Source organism: Ceratotherium simum, chromosome 8, assembly GCF_057802395.1.
Source record: "Ceratotherium simum simum isolate JZ-2026a chromosome 8, ASM5780239v1, whole genome shotgun sequence".
In the NCBI taxonomy this organism is placed as follows: domain Eukaryota; kingdom Metazoa; phylum Chordata; class Mammalia; order Perissodactyla; family Rhinocerotidae; genus Ceratotherium; species Ceratotherium simum.
Genome location: NC_141907.1, coordinates 35,310,452 through 35,328,753, shown reverse-complemented (window position 1 = coordinate 35,328,753; position 18,302 = coordinate 35,310,452). Strand labels below are relative to the sequence as shown.

The 18,302-nt window shown below is 35.7% G+C and overlaps 1 protein-coding gene across 3 annotated transcripts in view; it reads left to right on the top strand.

Annotated features, from left to right (window-relative positions):
* Nucleotides 1–18,302, top strand: part of ATP8A1 (ATPase phospholipid transporting 8A1) — a 219,198-nt gene that overhangs the window by 46,377 nt on the left and 154,519 nt on the right. The window contains exons 6-7 of one of the 3 annotated variants that reach the window (XM_087434255.1): nucleotides 8,268–8,308; nucleotides 17,407–17,480. In XM_087434255.1, coding sequence (XP_087290381.1) covers nucleotides 8,268–8,308; nucleotides 17,407–17,480 — 115 coding nt within the window. Of the gene's footprint in view, nucleotides 1–8,267; nucleotides 8,309–14,150; nucleotides 14,225–17,406; nucleotides 17,481–18,302 lie in introns of all 3 variants that reach the window. The other 2 variants (XM_004419020.3, XM_087434256.1) reach the window with 2 other exon arrangements.

Below are 18,302 nucleotides of genomic sequence, written 5' to 3'. Positions count from 1 at the left end.
TGTTGGTTTTCCTGCTTTGCCCAGTTCAAAACCATAGTCTCAGTTGCACTCTTATCCTTTTCCATGTGCTGACGTTCTCCTTCTGTGCTTACTGCCAGATAGGAATCGGAGCATACTACCTTCTCTGTGGTTTCTCTGTCCTCTGTGACATTGGTGATGCTGATTGTCCTTTTGGATAACTTGCCTCTTGTGACCCACTTCAAGAAGTGGCTTGATTGCCCAGGAACGGCACCCCATTGACGCTTTGGGTAATAGCCCCAGTGGTTGACCCTTTCAATTGTGGTGGTGACAGCTGCTCTCAGAGAAGCCCGTGTTAGACACTAAGTGAGGAGCACCTGTACCTGCGCAACGTTTGATTGAGTCCTGAGAGACTGCTAATTTCTCTAAGCCTTTGATTAGGGAATTTTCAAGGGACTCTAACAGAATGTTTTCATTTCAAAAAAGCAAGCCATTACAACAAAGCTGTTAAATAGTATCTTGATAAATAAAAACAGGTTACATTTGTTTGAAGTCGGAGTTCTCTCATGCATACTGTCAGACAAATTAGCCCATATGGAAACCATAGCAGGTGTGTTTGGCTGGAACTGCAAAGAGGTGGAGGAGTTTTGCATTTAAAAGAATGAGCGGGGGGCGGCCCCGTGGCTTAGCGGTTAAGTGCACACGCTCCACTACTGGCGGCCAGGGTTCAGATCCCAGGCACACACCGACTCACCTCTTGTCCGGCCATGCTCAGGCGGCGTCCCACATACAGCAACTAGAAGGATGTGCAACTGTGACATACAACTATCTACTGGGGCTTTGGGGAGAAAAAGGGAAAAAAAAATGGAGGAGGATTGGCAATAGATGTTAGCTCAGGGCCGGTCTTCCTCAGCAAAAAGAGGAGGATTGGCATGGATGTTAGCTCAGGGCTGATCTTCCTCAGCAAAAAAAAACAAAAAGAACAATGAGTTAAAGCACCCTAAGACAGGCCCTTCTCATAATCCTGTGATAGCTTGCTCTCACTTCCCTTGACCAGGCATCGCTAATCGTCTCCTCCACAGCTCGCCTTCTTGACCTCTTATACTCCAGAGGTGTAAAGTAGGTATACTTTTGGCCCAAGAAAGCTAAAAGCTTAGCAAAAGATCCAGCATCATTTTGTGCTTCCTCTAAACCTGGTTGGAGCTGGGTCAGAGGAGGTCAGTGATTAAAAACAACTAGGTTGCTATTTCAGTCACCAGCATACTGCATGTGATATGGTTAATTTTAATTGTTGTACCGTTGGATGTTTAGGAACCAGTTCCAAAGTAAAGACAAGAATGAGTTTTATGATTGACTTTGTCCTTGGCCAGTATTCAAGCCTTGGTTTATATAGAACCTTTTATATGTCGTGAGCTGATTTTTAACTTCACCAGAATCCCGTATTGTTCTCTGTATCCTAAGACGGGTCTAGCCTCAAGTTTGAAGAAGCTGTGCACTTCCAGTCTTTATTTCTGTGTTTCCGGTTTTGTATTTCAAGAACAAAAGAAGTGGGAGGTGGAAGGAGTAGAAACATATTCTCACTCTAACAAGCCTTCAAATGATGCTGATGCTGCAGGTGCCTGGACCACCTGTTGAGTAGCAGGGTTCTGTGGTACGTTCAAAGAAATGTTACTCTGCCTTAGTTCAAATTCTAACTCAGCGTGCAGACTTTAAGGTAATTTACATTTTGATTAATCCAGGCCACTGTAGCCTTCAGAATAAATACCAACTACCCATCAGATTGACAAAATTCAAATGGTTGGGAACAATTTGTGCTTGTCTAGGTTTATCGTCAGTGGGACTTCGTACATTGCTAGTGAGAGTGTGGATTGCAGTAGGTTCTTAGGGAAGTAATCTGGTTGTATCTGATAAAAGTACAAACACAAAAACCCTAGAGCCAGCAATGGTCCTTTTGGGATTCTCTCCTGTAGAATGCAGTCCTCGGGTAAATGTATTTCAGTGTTGTTTAAGATGGTAGGAAAAAAATGGAAGTCAGAATTTCCATCAAGAGGAAGATAGTAGAATACATCATGATATAGCTGTTGTGTAAAACAGAGTTGTTTCACAGTTGGACTGGAATTGCTCTATGCTTATCTCTGGGACACATGGAAGTGTGGTGCTGAACCTTGGCCAAGAGAACGACAAGATGGACTGTCTAGCGATTTATCATGTGCTGTATAGGGTTTGAAACTCCCCTGGAGGCATCCAAGACCAGCTTCTCTACTTAGTTTAGGGATATATATAGATTGATGGCTTACCTGGTTTAACCTGTTATACAGTCTAGCTTGACTAATTGCCTAGGGGGTATAAAAGACCCCCTGGAAACTTTTTCCCAGACTTCTCTAAAATTAAGATTTATCATACATATCACAGAGATTCAAAATCCACGTTCTAGTGAATGAGAAGGGACCTTGGGGAACTGTGCCTAGAAGTTTCTCAGGCCCCTGGTGCTTGCCTGAGCTTTCATTTTCCTGCTGTAACGTATCTTCTACTTTGATTAAAGATTTTTGTGAATATATCCTGTGCAGTCTTATTAGTTCATTCAGTTCTCTGACCCATTGTAATGAATACATCCATACAATGGGTTATTTTTTAAAAACAGCTTATCTCTATGCTTTGTCCTGAAAGCGTCTGTGATATGTTAAATGGAAAACCGAGTTGCAGAGAAGTAAATTTTTAAAAGGAAAGAAAACAAAAGTGTGTACATACATGTTTGTCTCGAGAAAGGTCTCTGAGGATGCATCAGTCAGTGTTCCTTACCTTGAGAAAGTGGCATGAGATGAGGAAAGAATGCCAGCTCTTCCTTTATATACCTCTTTTTGGCTTGTTACAGACATACATTGATTTTGTGTTTTGATAGAAAACATTGTCAACTGAATACATATTTAAAAGTTTGTTAGATATGCAAAATTTTGCAGCAAGCCACACTTTCCAGTGTATCTCTTCAACGATGAATTGAGAGAAGATGTTTGGATGGAGAGTGAGGAAGAAGAGGGTAGGAGAGTGTCCTGTTCGGGTGGAGGCAGAGATCCCCTGGGAAAGAGGAGAAGGACAGGTTAATTCAGAGAGGGGAGTGCAGAAAGATCGGTTGGGGAAGGAGGTAAATAGGTTCAAATGTGCAGAGAGAAGTGGTTGGAGCAAGGTTGAGGGGAAATGAGTGGGTACGGAAGACAGAGAAGTGAAGCAGATTTGGAGGATTGTTTTACATGGTTCCATGAAGGTGCCACAGGCTTCCACCCTCCTTAGTGGAGCAAAGATTCCCTGGCATGGTCTGCTGAGTTTGGGAAGCCTGTTGTGACACTTCCATCCTGTTAAATGGAACCCAGTCAAGTGGTTCGGGGCTATTTTTGGATGTGAACTGACAAACATCTGCGAAGTGGCAGCATTTCAAGAAGGGCTAGTTTAGATTACAGGCCTGGAAGGGGTGGCCCTGAGCTGACATCAGAGGGCACTTCTGTTAGTGCATCTGATGGTTACACAACCATTTCCAACTGCTCACACTGGAATAATTTTAGTAACTTATAAAACTGAGAAGTCTATTTTAAGCAAATGTTTAAATAGTTCATTGGCATCTTCTTATGTGGCTGTTTTTTATTGAGTTATAATTCACATACTGTAAAAATCATTATTTTCATGTATACGTTTCAGTATTTTTAGTGTATTCACCAAGTTATGCACTCATCACCACTATCTGATTCCAGAATATTTTCATCACTCCAAAAAGAAACCCTATTCATGTGAGCAGTCAATCCCCATTTCCCTCTTCCATGAGTCCCTGACAACTACTAATCTACATTCTGTCTCTATGAATTTGTCTAATCTGGACAGTTTATATAAATGGGATCATATAATATATCGCCTTTTGTGTCTGGCTTCTTTCCTTTAGTGTATCTGCAAGATTCGTCCATGTTGTAGCATGTATCAGCATCTCATTCCTTTTTATGACTGAATAATATTCCATTCTATGAATATACCCATTTTGTTTATTCATTATTCATTAGTTGATGGACATTTGATTTGTTTCCACTTTTTGGCTATTATGAATAATGGTACAATGAACATTTGTGTACACATTTTTGTGTGAACGTTATATGTTCAGTTCTCTTGGATATATACTTAGGTGTGGGATTGCTGGGTCATATGGTAGCCCTGTGCTTAACTTGTTGAGGAACTGCCACAGTGTTTTCCTCTATAGCTATTTTTTAAACGTCATGTGTATGTTGTTTTTAACTTGAGATCTACTAGGAAGCAGGGTTGTATCTTTAATAAATGCATGTAGTTATTACTATGTCTTCCTGTGGTCCCAAACACATACAAACGTCAGTGGATCCAGCTTTCCATCCAGCAAGTATTTACTGAGCACCTTTGTGTTGCTTCCCATTCATAACACTGGGAATACAGCAGTGAACAGAATAGAGAAGGTTCCTGTTGTCCCAGATCTTACAGTCTAGGGGAAGAGAGAGCCCTTACATAAATCCTCTCTCAACTAAATATATAGTAAAACTGTCATAAGTGCTCTGAAGGAAAAGTGCAGGGAGCTCATTTAGACTTGAGAGTAGTGTTAAAGGAGTTGGCGTTAAAAAAATGTCCCCTGGGAAAGTGGTGTTAAAGCTAAGATCTGGAAGATATGTAGAAATTATCTAGGTGAGGATGGAGGGAAAGAGTATTCCAGCCGTGAAAACGTGGGCTAAGGACTTGAGGCAAGAAAGAGCATGTTGCTTTCACCACAGAGGGTGTGGGGAGGGGGCAGGGGTAGTGGTAAGAGGCCATGATGGAGAATAGGCAGGAGCTGCTTCATCAAAGACCTTCCAGATATTTAGACTTATTTTATGAACCAAAGGGGGCCAGTTGAAGAGTTGTGAGCAAGGGATGATCTAATCTTATATATGTATGTGTGTGTGTAAGGATGTATGGGTTGATGCATAATAATCCATAATTGTACATATATGTAAAATCATTCTATATAGTCATTACAGCTATACTTTCGAAATTAAATTTGGAAGAGATCAAGAGAGAATGCAGGAAATTAGTTGAGAGGTTAATGCAGACCTCCAGTTGGGAGATGATGGTCGCTTGAAATAGGGGTGTTGGTGATGGTGGGGGAGATAAAATTGGGCAGAAGTTGAGATGCTTAGGATATAAAATTAACAGGATATTTTTAGTAGTAAAAATTATTCCCAATTTTCAAAGATTTTTTTTTTTTTGCATAAGAGCAGAGGAGTTTAAAAATAGACAGTGAGGCATATGAGCCTAGTAAAATTGCCCCAAATCATAATACAGCATTGTTAACAAACAGAAATTAAGTTTCTTAGAAAATATTGTTTTTGTAAACAATGGAAAAACCCTACCCAAACTAATAAGTGGATTTAACAAAATTACAGGATGACAGGGTCTATTGTACGAAAGTTGAATTCATTTCTGTATACTACCAGTGAGCAATTGGAAAATGGAGTAAAAAATACCATTTACAATATAAGAAAAAAGTTGTCAAATATCAAGAAATAATCTAATGAAAGACCCATACACTGTAAACTACAAAAACATATCTGAGAGAAATTAATGAAGACGTAAGTAAATGGAGAGATATAGCTTGTCCATGAATTGAAAGACTTGAGCCCCAAATCAAAATCCCAAGAGGATTTTTTTAAGAATTGACAATTTGATTCTAAAATTTATATGGAAATGCAAAGAACTTAGAATAGCCAAAACAATATTAAAAAAGAACAAAGTGGGAGGATTTACACTACCTTATTTCAAGACTTACCATAAAGTTACAATAATCAAGATGGTGTGTATTTGTGCAAGATATGCAAATTGATCAATGGAATAAATACAGAGTCCTGAAATTGATCCACTGTAGTTCATGTCAATTTAATGAGGAAAGAAAAATCTTTTAAATAGAATCTCAGATATGTTGATTGAAAGCTCAATACAAAAATACATACGTGCTGTATGACTCAATGTATATGGAATGCAAGACTAATCTGTGGTGCCTAATTTATTTTTGCCTCCAGGGATGAAGGGGTGGATTGTAAAAGGGCATGAGGGATCTTTCTGGAGTTCTATATCTTGTTCTGAGTGGTGGATTCATAGGTGTTTACAATTTTCAAAACTCACTGAACAGAACACTTAAGATCTGTACATTTGATTAGAAGTTGTACCTTGATTAACAAAAGAAAATCTCATGAGCATGAGCCAGGCAGGTGCCTCAAATAAGGGAAGCGGGCTGGGTACAAAGCAGCAGGAAACCATGAATTTGGTGCAGGAGTGGTGAGCCCCACTGGAAGAGGTGGCCGCTGCTCTGTTCCAGGCACATGTCACAATGCAAGAATTGACTGACCTTCTGAGCTTTCCAGATAAGCCCGAAGTCTTCATTTTCATGTCAAATCTCTTGATTTTAGAAATATTGGACACTGTTTTTTTTTTTAAAACCTAAGTATTGCATTTGGGGGAATGTTTACTAATATGAGATAGGATCAGAAGAAAATTAATGTCAATAAAGAGCTTCAGATACTATTGAACACTATTGAATACTGTTTCTAATTTAAATTAATAAAAACTTCAGTCCCATCATTCAGTGTCAGTTAATCGTGGTTATGGTTGATTTGAACAGCACTTTGCCAGCTCTCTTTGTTGAGTACTTATATTGTAGCCACTGGATTAAGTGGTTAAAGGGCAAGACTGCTCTCATTTATTATTTATTCTTTGTAACAACTAATTTGAGGGAGATACTGCTGGGCGGTGGCAGAGATGGCATCTAAACCCAGGGCTTTTTTACTCTGTCTCATACTCTGAACTCCTCATACTCTGGGAGCAGCAGCAAGGAGCAAGTTTACTCCTGGAATCAGTAAACTCTGCAGGCATTAGAGTTTTGTGCTTTAGGATATAGCAATTTTAGATGCGTGTGGTTCAGGTTGTTGACTCTGAATTGTTGAGTACTGTAAAACTGGAACTTTAACTTACTTATACAGTTACAGATATTGTGCTGGAAATACTTTAATTTCAGCTCTTAAACTTGGAATTAGTTTTTTTTTTTTTTAATTAATGATGTTGATTCACCTAAGTACACTGTAAGATATTCGTTGTTGCATTTATTCATTTGTTTAACAAGCATTTGAGTGTCTTATGTGTTAGGAATGCTACATGGTGCTAGAGATAAAGAAATGAATAAGACACAGCCTGTGTTCAGGGAATTTTAAAACACAAAAAGATTATTTTTAGATTAAAATAATTTATATTGTAATACCAGTTTCAGGACTTGCTCGTATGTAGTTAATGTTAGATTTGCCATTTAACGTTTGGGGGATTATTATCATTGTGATTTACTTAATACAGAGGGTTCAGGCGTCATCTCTTCTAATATCAAAAGAAACTGGATCTAATGTTTTTGTACCTTTAAATTATTCATCCTGCAAATATTTGTCAAGTAGCACGTTGTGCCAGGTACTGTGCTGTTTCCAGGGAATATAGTGTTAAACAAAGCAAATATGAGCTTTGCCCTCATGGAATTTACTGTTGGGATTGACCTTGACTTGCTCCTTTTCTTAAGTACTCAGTGCTGTGCTGTCTACCTCACACTCTTCTTTCCCATTTTTTGTTTTATCTCTTAGTGTCTATTGGTATTTTCAGTATTATGCCACAGACACATAGTAGGAAAAAAGGGTGTACTGAGTAACTTTACTGTTGCGAAGCCGTAACGAAACACTAAGAAATATCAACCCCTCTGTCACAATTTAATAGTAGCCTCTTTCGTTTCTTCTGAGTAAACTAAATATGGAAACTTTTGCTCTTTTGCATTATTATAAAGCCAAGGGTGCAGATTATCTGTTGGTTTATGTGTTAAATTTTTACTAACCAATTTGAAATCTATTCCTTTGTGCTTGTGATCTTTTTTTTTTAAACATTGCTGTTGTTATGGCTTCTGAAATGTTTTTTTAAGCTTGTCACTCCCTTTTTCACATCATTTTTCTGGCTTTCTCCTCCAGTGAGCCCTATAATTCCTCTATGTGCTAAAGAAAGCCCTTGGCAACACCAGTGAGATTACTCTCTGTTAGCAGTGTTTTATTGTGGGACCTAAAATATGCATTGGTTGTTCCTAATTGTTTGTATAATTTTTCATATCTTTACTGTCATAATTAGTTTTTTAAACCTGTAAAAATTGCTCCTAGTGAATTTAAACTGTTCGTTTAAAATGATCATCATTTCATCAGAAATAGGCTTTTGATAAGTAGCAAAAATGTTCTTTAAAATGTCACCTTTTCTCTTTCCAGTGTTGAGAAATGGTGCTTGGGAAATTGTTCACTGGGAAAAGGTATGCATTGATTTTTACTTCGTTCCAGGTGAAGAAATGCATAAAATACTCTAGTAGATGTAATTTTTGTATATTATACAAGCAGATATCAAGAATTCCACTAATATGAAAGCAATTTAGTAATTAAAATTGTAAATATACATGGAGTCTTCAGTTAAACTTTCATTTAATATTTCTGCAATATGCTAGAAAGACCATTATCTTGTAAAGTAATAATTAGAACTTTTTCTTTTTCTTTCATAGTATATTTTTAGTACTGTTGTCATAGATTTCATTTGACCATGAACTGTTTTGTGTTGTGATTTTTTGCTTTAATCATCTACTGTCCAAGTAAAAACAAAAATTAGAGTTCTGATTTTTCACATTTGCATATTTTACTTCAAATTCATATATGGTGACTAATCATGTTTACACACTGCTAATTCCTTAAGGAAAAAAGTCTTACTAACTATTATCTTCTAATGAGCTGGAAATCAGTTCTGTAACATCAAGAGGTTAAGTTGCTCACAGGACTTCTAACATGGCAATTAGCGAGTTGAGTCATAATTTAACACGTGTTATCCAAGGGTTCATATACTTTTCAGACCTCAGTTTCAAAAGGTAAGCAATTATTATTCGTTCTCCCTTAGTTCTGGAAGAACATTTAACCTCTAGTCATGCCCAAGTGAATAACCTGTGTAACTAGGTAAAAAACTTTTGGAGGAGAGGCCACTCCACCCAGGGGACTTTGTTTCTGAGATTGCTAGGACTACAGAGGTGTGACCCATAGCCCATTTATTTGCACTCCAGTGCTTCCCAGTGCATTAAAGGCCGTGCCCTTGATTCTGCCTTGTGATGTTCATAGTCACCTTGTATCCCTGCAGGGAATAAGATTCCCTCTGAATCAATACATTTTTGTTGATTTTAAATCGGCGGCTAGAATAGAGATTGACATCTCCTTTTCCAGATATTTGAAAATTCACCACTCTCTCTCTCTTTGGTCTTGGACATAAAAGTAACAAAGGAAAATACCTTGATTATGCTTTCCTTATTTCTGTGATAGTCACCTCTTTTTCAGAGGATCAAGATAAAAAAAAAAAACGCTCAAAATACTGTTTCAAAAGAAGTTTCTCTTATGCTCTTTTCTGGCACTTGTGGATGTAAGCATTTTAGAGAGAAGACAGGTAGGATATGAGCAAGTGGGATTAATTAAATTTTATCATATTTCCTTTACTAGGGTTGTCAGTGTAGTTAATATAAATGCACATCCTAACAAACTGATCAATCAATTTCTTCTTACCTAGAGTGCTTGTTCAGAAAAGAAGCAGTTGTAAAGTCAGGAGATAACCATCTATAACTTTAAAATTAACCGTTAAAATGTCTTATCTTCATAATAGACAGTCATTATTTCAAGATTGTACTAATCCACCTGGATTATTATAACTCTTACTTTTTCTATTTTTCACAGACAAAAAAAATTAAATTACCAGGCCCCATAATGATAGCGTTTTCAGTGGTCTTGGAGATCGGTGCCACAGTTTACCTGGGCATCCCACTTTGAGATACAAAGGGATAGAATTTAAACTGTTGCCAAAAGTCATCCAGCCAAAATGAGCTGATGTTACTTAATAATTAGAATTAGATAATTAATTAGAATTAATAAAGTTGGTTCAATGATGAGTTAAGATAAATATTCAAAAATTAACGGCATTCTTTTGTTGGCAATATCAAGTTAGAAAAATACAGTGAAAAAGAGATCTCATTCCCAGTGGCATTTGAGATAATTATAAAGTTAAGATATCTATATGACCTTTGTAAAGAAAACATCAAACTTTAGGTATTAAAGAGTTTGTATTAAATGTACAAATATGTCATATTCCTAGAAAAACTAAAAATAGCCATAGTTCCAAAGTATTGACATAATATAATCCCAGAGAAATTATCATTTTTTCCTCAAGAGGTGACTAAATTATTCATCTTAACTTCAAAAATAAACAGTTGAGAAAATAAAAGAATGTTTTGGAAAAATAAAGAACAGTGTGGAAGGATTAACTTGAAGTAAAATGGAAAGCAAAGTTATTAAAATAGTGTGGCTCAACTGCAAAAATAAAAGACAGACATTGGTGAATAGAGTAGAAGAGAATGCCCTGAAATAAAGCCCATTTCATATTTGATAAAGGAGGCAAATCATCAGTAAAAGGATTATTTAATAAATCATATTGGGATTACAGATTAGCAGTTTCAAGAAATAATACACTTTGTATCTAAGTCACAGCCTGTGTTAAAATAAATTCAAACTGGCTAAAAGAGTTAAATGTTAAAACATTGTTTTTGAAAAACATACAAAGAGAATAAAGACTTTAATAAATATTTGGAGAGGAGCAAGATCTCAAGATCCTTGGAATTTGATTGTATAAAATTTAAAACTAGCACAACAAAAACTACCACAAATAAGGCAGAAGATGGAAAATATTTGCACCTATATAAATAGGAAATAAAAATTGGCAGTAAGCAATAAAAAATAGTCAGACTCAGTATAATATTCAACCTAATAATAAAAGTAGCAAATAATAATAATAAACAATATTGAAGTCTTATTTACTATCCAGTCAATAAAGAAAAACAAACTCACTTATACTTCAGAATTTTTATTTTTATCAGTATTTTATTTACGTACTATTGTGGGTTAGCAGTTCTTCATACTGAGAACCATAAAAAGGGGATTTGGGGAATTTATGCTGAGAAAATAATCATAAAGTGGGGAAAAACCTGTATATGTATAAAAATGTTTACTGTAGCATTATTTATAATAGTGAAAAGTTAGAATACGTGGATATCCAACAATAGAGAGTGTTTTATAAATAATGGCGTTCTACACTCTGGTATATTTTGTGACAAGTAAAATTTTGTACCATTCATTCAAGAAGTATTTATGGAGTGTATGTGCCAAGCAGTGAGCTCACAGCAGCAAGCAATACATATGAAGATTCCTGTGTCATAAAATATAATTATAGGTGAAAAGAACAGGATGTGGACACTAAGATGCTGGCTATGTAAAATGGTTTATTGAAGACTAAGTGGACAGACATGAAAGCAGTCTTGCTTGTTGGGTTAGCCAGGTTGTGGGGCTAGTTATTTCTTTAGCTTATGTAATATTCTGTGCAATTAAAAATAAAATCAATAAACCGAAACCAAGAGTCTGATCCACATGCCAAGGTAATATGATAAACCGTAGTGCAAATGGGCTTTAGTTCAGGGTGTTTTCTTTCTCTGCCTTTCTAAACGTGTGGCTGCTGTGGTTGCTTTTGAATGGTTCTCAAAGGACCTACAAATTTACACAGCGTACATCTAGTCATTCACAGATGGGCAGACTTCAGCTCTCAAACATTAGCAGTTCATCTCACCAGTTATTACCTGAAGCCGCTTCACTGTTGCTCGAGGTTAAGTTGCAAGTATCTGGTTTTTAAAGAAAATATTGCAATTACAAAGCCTTATTCAAGGCACTCCATTTCCACTCTTGGAATGTAAACAGCTGTCGTCTTTGCTCTTGCCACGAAGACCAGTTCTTCAAATTGAGATGCAGCTGAGTCTCTTCAGAGGTTTTTTGAGATAGTTGCAGGTGGAGAACTTAGGTGACGAATCTTAGAATCAACACCTTCTTCTGGCTTCGTAGAGAACATGGAGTGATGGGCTGTGTGCATGTATAAAAGTCACTTTATAAAGCTGCTTTAATGCATGAAATGTATTTCTTTGGACTAAGAATTTATATCTCCAAAAATTCCTTAGTAAGAATATAAATATGCTGGGGCCTACAATTGGACAAAAACAGGTTTTAAATCAGTTTGATAAGCTTACCCTTTTACATAATCCTCAATTATAATTACTAATGTCAATGACTTGAGAAGGCTCAAGGTAGTAGCCTAAAGGCCTAAATGTTTCCTTCAGTATTTTAGGGACTAAAACTGCTTTGTCATGGTGTTCCTCCAATTAGAACATGTGGTCAAAGAATTTTTGCCATCTTGACTCTCTTTGGTCTGTTCCTCTTGTGCACACGCCGGGCTGGAAGGGGGAATGCCACATTAGGAGCTCAGAACTCAACAAGAAAGAGAGGGGCTTGGATGTGTTTGAGAAAGTCATGTAAAACATAGGCCTCATAAGGAGAAGTAAGTTCCCTGAGGAGAGCTATTTTAGCATTCAGTGAGCCCTTGGTTTTTCCAGGCCACTGAGGTAACTACATTATACCATATAAGGTGCTAATGTTTTCTTTTAGTCTTCAGTGTAATAAACACAAGCCTTTCTTTTGTCTTACAATGAATAAAGATGTTGGAAAGCAGTGCAATCAATTAGGAATTTTCCTAAGTCTGTTTGACTCTAACACTGTAATGTAGACAGATATGATCCTGATTTTATGAAGCATATAGTCTAATTGGAGAGGCAAACATTAGCACGCAAGAGGTGATTAAAGTACAATTCACTGGTAGACTTAGGTAGCATTCTCTCCAAGTGCCATGGCTACAAAGAACTTGTATTTCTTTACCTTGCTTTCAGTGGGTGTTCTCAGAGTACTGTCACAACACATTACTTTAAGGGCCAGTTTACACCTATACTTGCTGTTTTTTATTTTCCCAGTTTGCCCTTTGTGGGGAAGAGGGTGTTTGATTCCAAGGTCCCTGGCAATTTGTCAGTTTTCGGGTAATCCAGATTTTAGCTGAAATAAATCTCTTTTGAATCAAGGCATCCAGAGCTCCCCTACCTGGATAACCAGCACACATACCATAGATGAGAAGGCCCCCTGCAATCTTCCCTAACCTGCTCCTCCCCTGGTATATAAAGTAGACCACTGTGGGCTGTCTCTGCAATCATTTCTTATTGTGATTCCCACTGAAGACACCATTCTCTTCCTCCCCCCAGTAAAGTATTATTTTAGGGTTTAAGGAAGAGTAGGGAGGGGAAAGAACAAAAAGGCTTTAACAAAAAAAGCTTTTCTTCTCTCGATTAAAAGCTTTTCTTCTCTCGATTAAGTGTTGAAACTTATTTTTAGATTCATTTGGCTACTAAGAGAGAGGGCAACTTTCACGATATAGTGGGAGTCGCTATCAGTGTAATTTGGTCAACAAGCCAAGTTGTTACTTAGTTGGAGTTGAAATGTTTGCCAAAAGCTCTGTGACAAACCTGTCAAATTACTTCTAACAGTTTCTGACCACAGTATATCTTTAATTCGTTTTCAGGCCAGGCTCACAAAAAATGCTAACAGGTAGTAAAATGAGAAAGAGATTAAGCTGTTTTTTTTAATTTAAAATACAGTGATAGTTTCGCTATATTTACTTATGCAAAATCAGGCTTTGCAGACAGTCAGATGTGGGTTTGAGTCTAAGCTCTTCCTCTCACTGTGATCTTGGGCAAATAACTTACAATCTAAGACTCATTTTCTTCCTCTCTAAATTATAAATTCTAACACATGTTTCATAAGGTCATCATGAGGAGTAATGATCATATATATGATAGTTTTTCCAGTTGTATTGAGATTTCCTTAAACTGGGTAAATTTCATTTGGTAAATTCCTCCTTTTTATTTTTATGTCATAAGGAGAGAATATGAGAAGTTGAGATGTCAATTAAATGAATAGAGTGAATAGATTTATTAAGTTATACAGCTGATGAAACAAAGATACAACATTCATTTTTTAAAGGATTGCCCCATCCTTGGCCTCACCCCTAGATAATTTTATGCCATTTTGTGAAGATAAGTGGTTCTTGTTTGCCAATAACCATTTTTACTGTATTCTGTGCTTAAATACAATGGGTTGTATATTTGTAACTATCTTTCAATGCAGATAATTAACTGATTCCCAGTTTTCTTTCAGGTAAATGTTGGAGATATAGTTATAATAAAAGGCAAAGAGTATATACCTGCTGACACTGTACTTCTCTCATCAAGGTAGAGATACCTGCTGATGCTCAAACAGTGTAGAGGATGGTTTCTCTACCCTGCATTGACCTTATGATTTCTCCAAGGAAATAAAGAATAAACGAAGAATTTTAAACCTCTCTAATGATTTTGAATTATGCATTAAAATGATTGATTGCACTTAAAGGACTCTCTCATGTTTGTCATATAGAATAAGTGATAGGTACTATACTTTATAATTAAAAAGTTATAATTACAATTAAGAGTCTGCTCTGCCTTTGGATATGTCCAGATCCTTTTGTGTGGACCACTAACTCTTGTAAGGTTTCCTGTCATTTATTTTATATAATACATGGATTGGGTTCTGTTGATTTTATCTTGCAATCCTTGTTCATGATAAATTCCTTTATGATGTATTTGTATATCCCTCCAAAGTTTCTTGATCTTTATGGGTGCATTGGTACAAGAAAATGAATGAATGATTTCTTTTTTGTCATGATATCTTTTGAAATGCCATACTCTTTCAACAAAAAATTACTTTGCTCTTTCTTTTAAGTTCTTTCCAGCACTGAATTTAGATAGTTTTTGTTTTACTCATATTTAAGATAGTCATGAATTAGTATTCAGAACATATGGCACTGTTACCCTTTAAAGAATGTCACTTTCAAATGGTTTTAGGTTTAAAAACTATAAAACTAGTCCTAATATAAATTAAGAAAAAATGTTTTTAATATTTTAGAGGTTGTTTATCATCATTTCCTTGGACAGTTTTACTTGTAAAATCCACATATAAATATGGACACTGTCCTTTTTTCAAAATCTGTTTAATCAGGTCATTATTTAAAGTGATTGGATTTATGACAAGTTAGTGAAACTTAATTGAGCAAATAAGAGTTATCCAGATATTTATAGAAGTAAATCTACAGGTAGTGAATTAACTATAGGTATAGTTCCATATTTTATAGTTGAGAGCTTTTTGTGCCACTTACCTATAGGTTTTATTTTCAGAAAAATTAAAATTAATAGGTTTTTAAACCAGGCTTTCCATTATTCGTTTCCATTGCTTATAGCTTTATCAGGCTAAGTTTCTAAAACAAGTAAAGGTAATGATCCACACATGGCCGTGTAAGAATGAGTTTAACAGCGGGCTTACTGTCATTGTCTCCGGTACTGGGTAGCATCTGGTGCTAGATGGAGCTCTACTTAGGAAGCAGAAAACCGGAGTTCTTATTCCTGGCTTGGTGATTTTGAACAAAATACTTAATCTCTCAGGCCTTGGTTTCACATCTTTCAAAGTGAGGAAAATGCATTCAATGATTAAACTCTAGTATTCCCTGATTCTCTTTTTTGTTTAAATAATCTTTCATTTAAGTTTTAAGAGTACCTAACCAACAGAACGATGTGCATTTGGTGGTACTAAGTAAAAGTTTGATAAATGTAATGGATGGTTGACCATCTGAATGTCATATAACAAAGTTCAAAATGATAGTAAAGCATTCCAGCAATTTAAGAGAGTACTGATGTTTTCCTGGTCAAACTTACTGTAGAGATATAGAGAGCACCATATATGCTGAACCATTAATTACAATGGTTTTTGTATGCTCAAAAATATGAAGATAATTGACTGTACTACTCTGACTTTATACTTAATTCTAAGTTGAAAGTTTTCAAAATATTTTTCATCTGCCTCTCTCCAATCTTGAAAACTCTCAGTAAGCTCTGTGCTTGTATTTCTTCAACTTCAGAGCATTTTTACGGGATTTATTATCTCAGCATTAAAAACATTCACTGGTGGCTATCAATATTGGTAGATCAAAATAGTTTTTATATCTTAATATAACATCCATAGTGATTAACTTCCTCCAAAGATTATTATTTTTAAAAAGATTATCTGATTCACTGTTTTTTGTTATTTAGTAGGATTCAAAATAAAGTGTAAAGCTTCCATTGTTAGATATTTCTATCCAAGTGGCAAAATACCACCTTTCAGTTGTTTTGTTTTTTTCTCAGAAAGTTTTTGATTTACTTGACACTTTTGAACCTACATTAGCCTTAAGAAGTACGTAGAAGTTTTTGTCATCATTTAACAGAAAGAGGAATTTTGACTTGGTCTTATTTTTAGCTATTTAACTTTAGCTGATGACTGGGTCAAGGTTGGAATACTTAACTCCTAATCTAATATCTTCATTATGCCACACTGTCCATTGTCAAAATAAGGACATGGTGATTATCACCTGCAGGTGAGCACCATTTAGCAGTGAGTGTAAACAACTTATAATAATGTAATTTCCAAATATTTTTCAATTATTAATTACTAATAGTGCATCTTCTTTGAGGCAGTTTGAAATTAAAGCATGAACATGGTTGAAAGTTAGTGTCTCATTGATTTTCATTTTGAAATGAAGAAACTGAAATTTTAACCTGTAAGAAACAAATACATATATGGGTTTAGAAAGTATAAAATAGAGTAAAATAACTCGTTATTAAATCAAATCCAAACAGGTTCTTGGCGTGTCTATTTCATGCCCTCTCTGAAAATTTTCTCCTGGATTCAAAGGCTTACCCTCCCAAAACAATGCATTACCTAGACTTGATTAATTTTAAATAACTCAAAAGGCTGCAATTATGCCTTCTAACTTCCTAAGATCCATGTCTTTGCAGCTTTGCATTAAAGTTAATAAGATATTTAGGGACTTAACTTTGAAAAAATTTTGGAATCAGAAAATTTTTAATAACGTTATTTTTTTAGGTTATGTGTAGGGGGAGAAATAGTGTAGTATACTTTGTTTCTCAAAAGCCTAAAAAGTAGTTTCCACCATTATTTCTTTTCTTCTTGGGTAGGTAGGAGTGGACATACAGTAGATGGCATCAGAAAGGGAAATCTATAAGATAACGTAGCTCTCTATATCAAAATGTTTTTATTTAATTTGATAAGATATGCTTCTGAGTAAACTTTAAAAAATTAAAAGTTTCCCCATTAAAAATTGATGATTGGGCTTAAAAGCAAATATGTCACCCTTAAATATTCAGTTTTCTTGTGCCTTTAGACCTGATCAAATAAGTTTTGAAAAAATTGGCATTAGACATTTTTATTAACATGTATTATTTTCTATAATAATTTCAAACTTTCTGTCTCTTTTGTCCATTTGTTTGTTTTTTTCTCTGTTATTCATTTTTTTTCCGTTTTAATTATTTTAAACTGGGACCTGTAGGTGACAGTAGGGGAAATAGTGAAAGTGACCAATGGGGAACATCTCCCAGCAGATCTCATCAGCCTGTCCTCAAGGTTAGAACCACTGAGTCGTACAGGATATGTGTATGTGGATCCTCACCCTACACCAGAGAACAGTTTGCACCCAAAGATGGTTAAGTTCTGTGTCTCTTCTTTTAAAACACAAAACTTTTTTATATTTCTTGGTGAAGGGCATTTCACAGATGTTTTAAAGGCCTTTTATAAATACAGTGTTGGATTATGTTCGTCCCTCAAGTGGGCAGATTCAGCTCCTATTGTTATCAATAGGAGTCCATGAGGCATGCCAGTAAAGGTAGATTTTAATTTCCTGTGCATCATTAATATATATTCATATTTAACAACATGCCTAAATACTAAGGCTTAATTTATTACTTCTCCAGGACATTGTTTTGAACAATGTTAACCTTTACGTGAAAAAAAGTAATTGAGAAATTTTTAAGATTTTAACATTTGTCTTATTCTTATATTTGAAATTTTCTGTAAGTTCTATAGAATCCCTTCAGCAATTATGACTATAATTCGGGCTCGTATAGGGTTTACAGAGGACCCCCTGCACAAAGCTGGATGTTGTACATTTTGTACTGCATGCTTTGGGATCAGTTTTTATCCCACTTGTAACTAGTGACAAAGTGCACGTTACTGTGATCAATTTCAGCTGTCTACTAGTGTCTGTATCGTGATATGTATCTTGTTCATTTTTCCACTTACTAATCAAAAAACCTGCTTTGCCTCTCTGACTGTAGTTTGTGTTTTGGATGTCGTCATAATTTGCTGAAATATGTGTTATCTAGCATGATTTCTTTTCTGAGACTTCTTGCTGTCTTTTCATAGCGCTGTTTAGAACCGCTTCAGTAA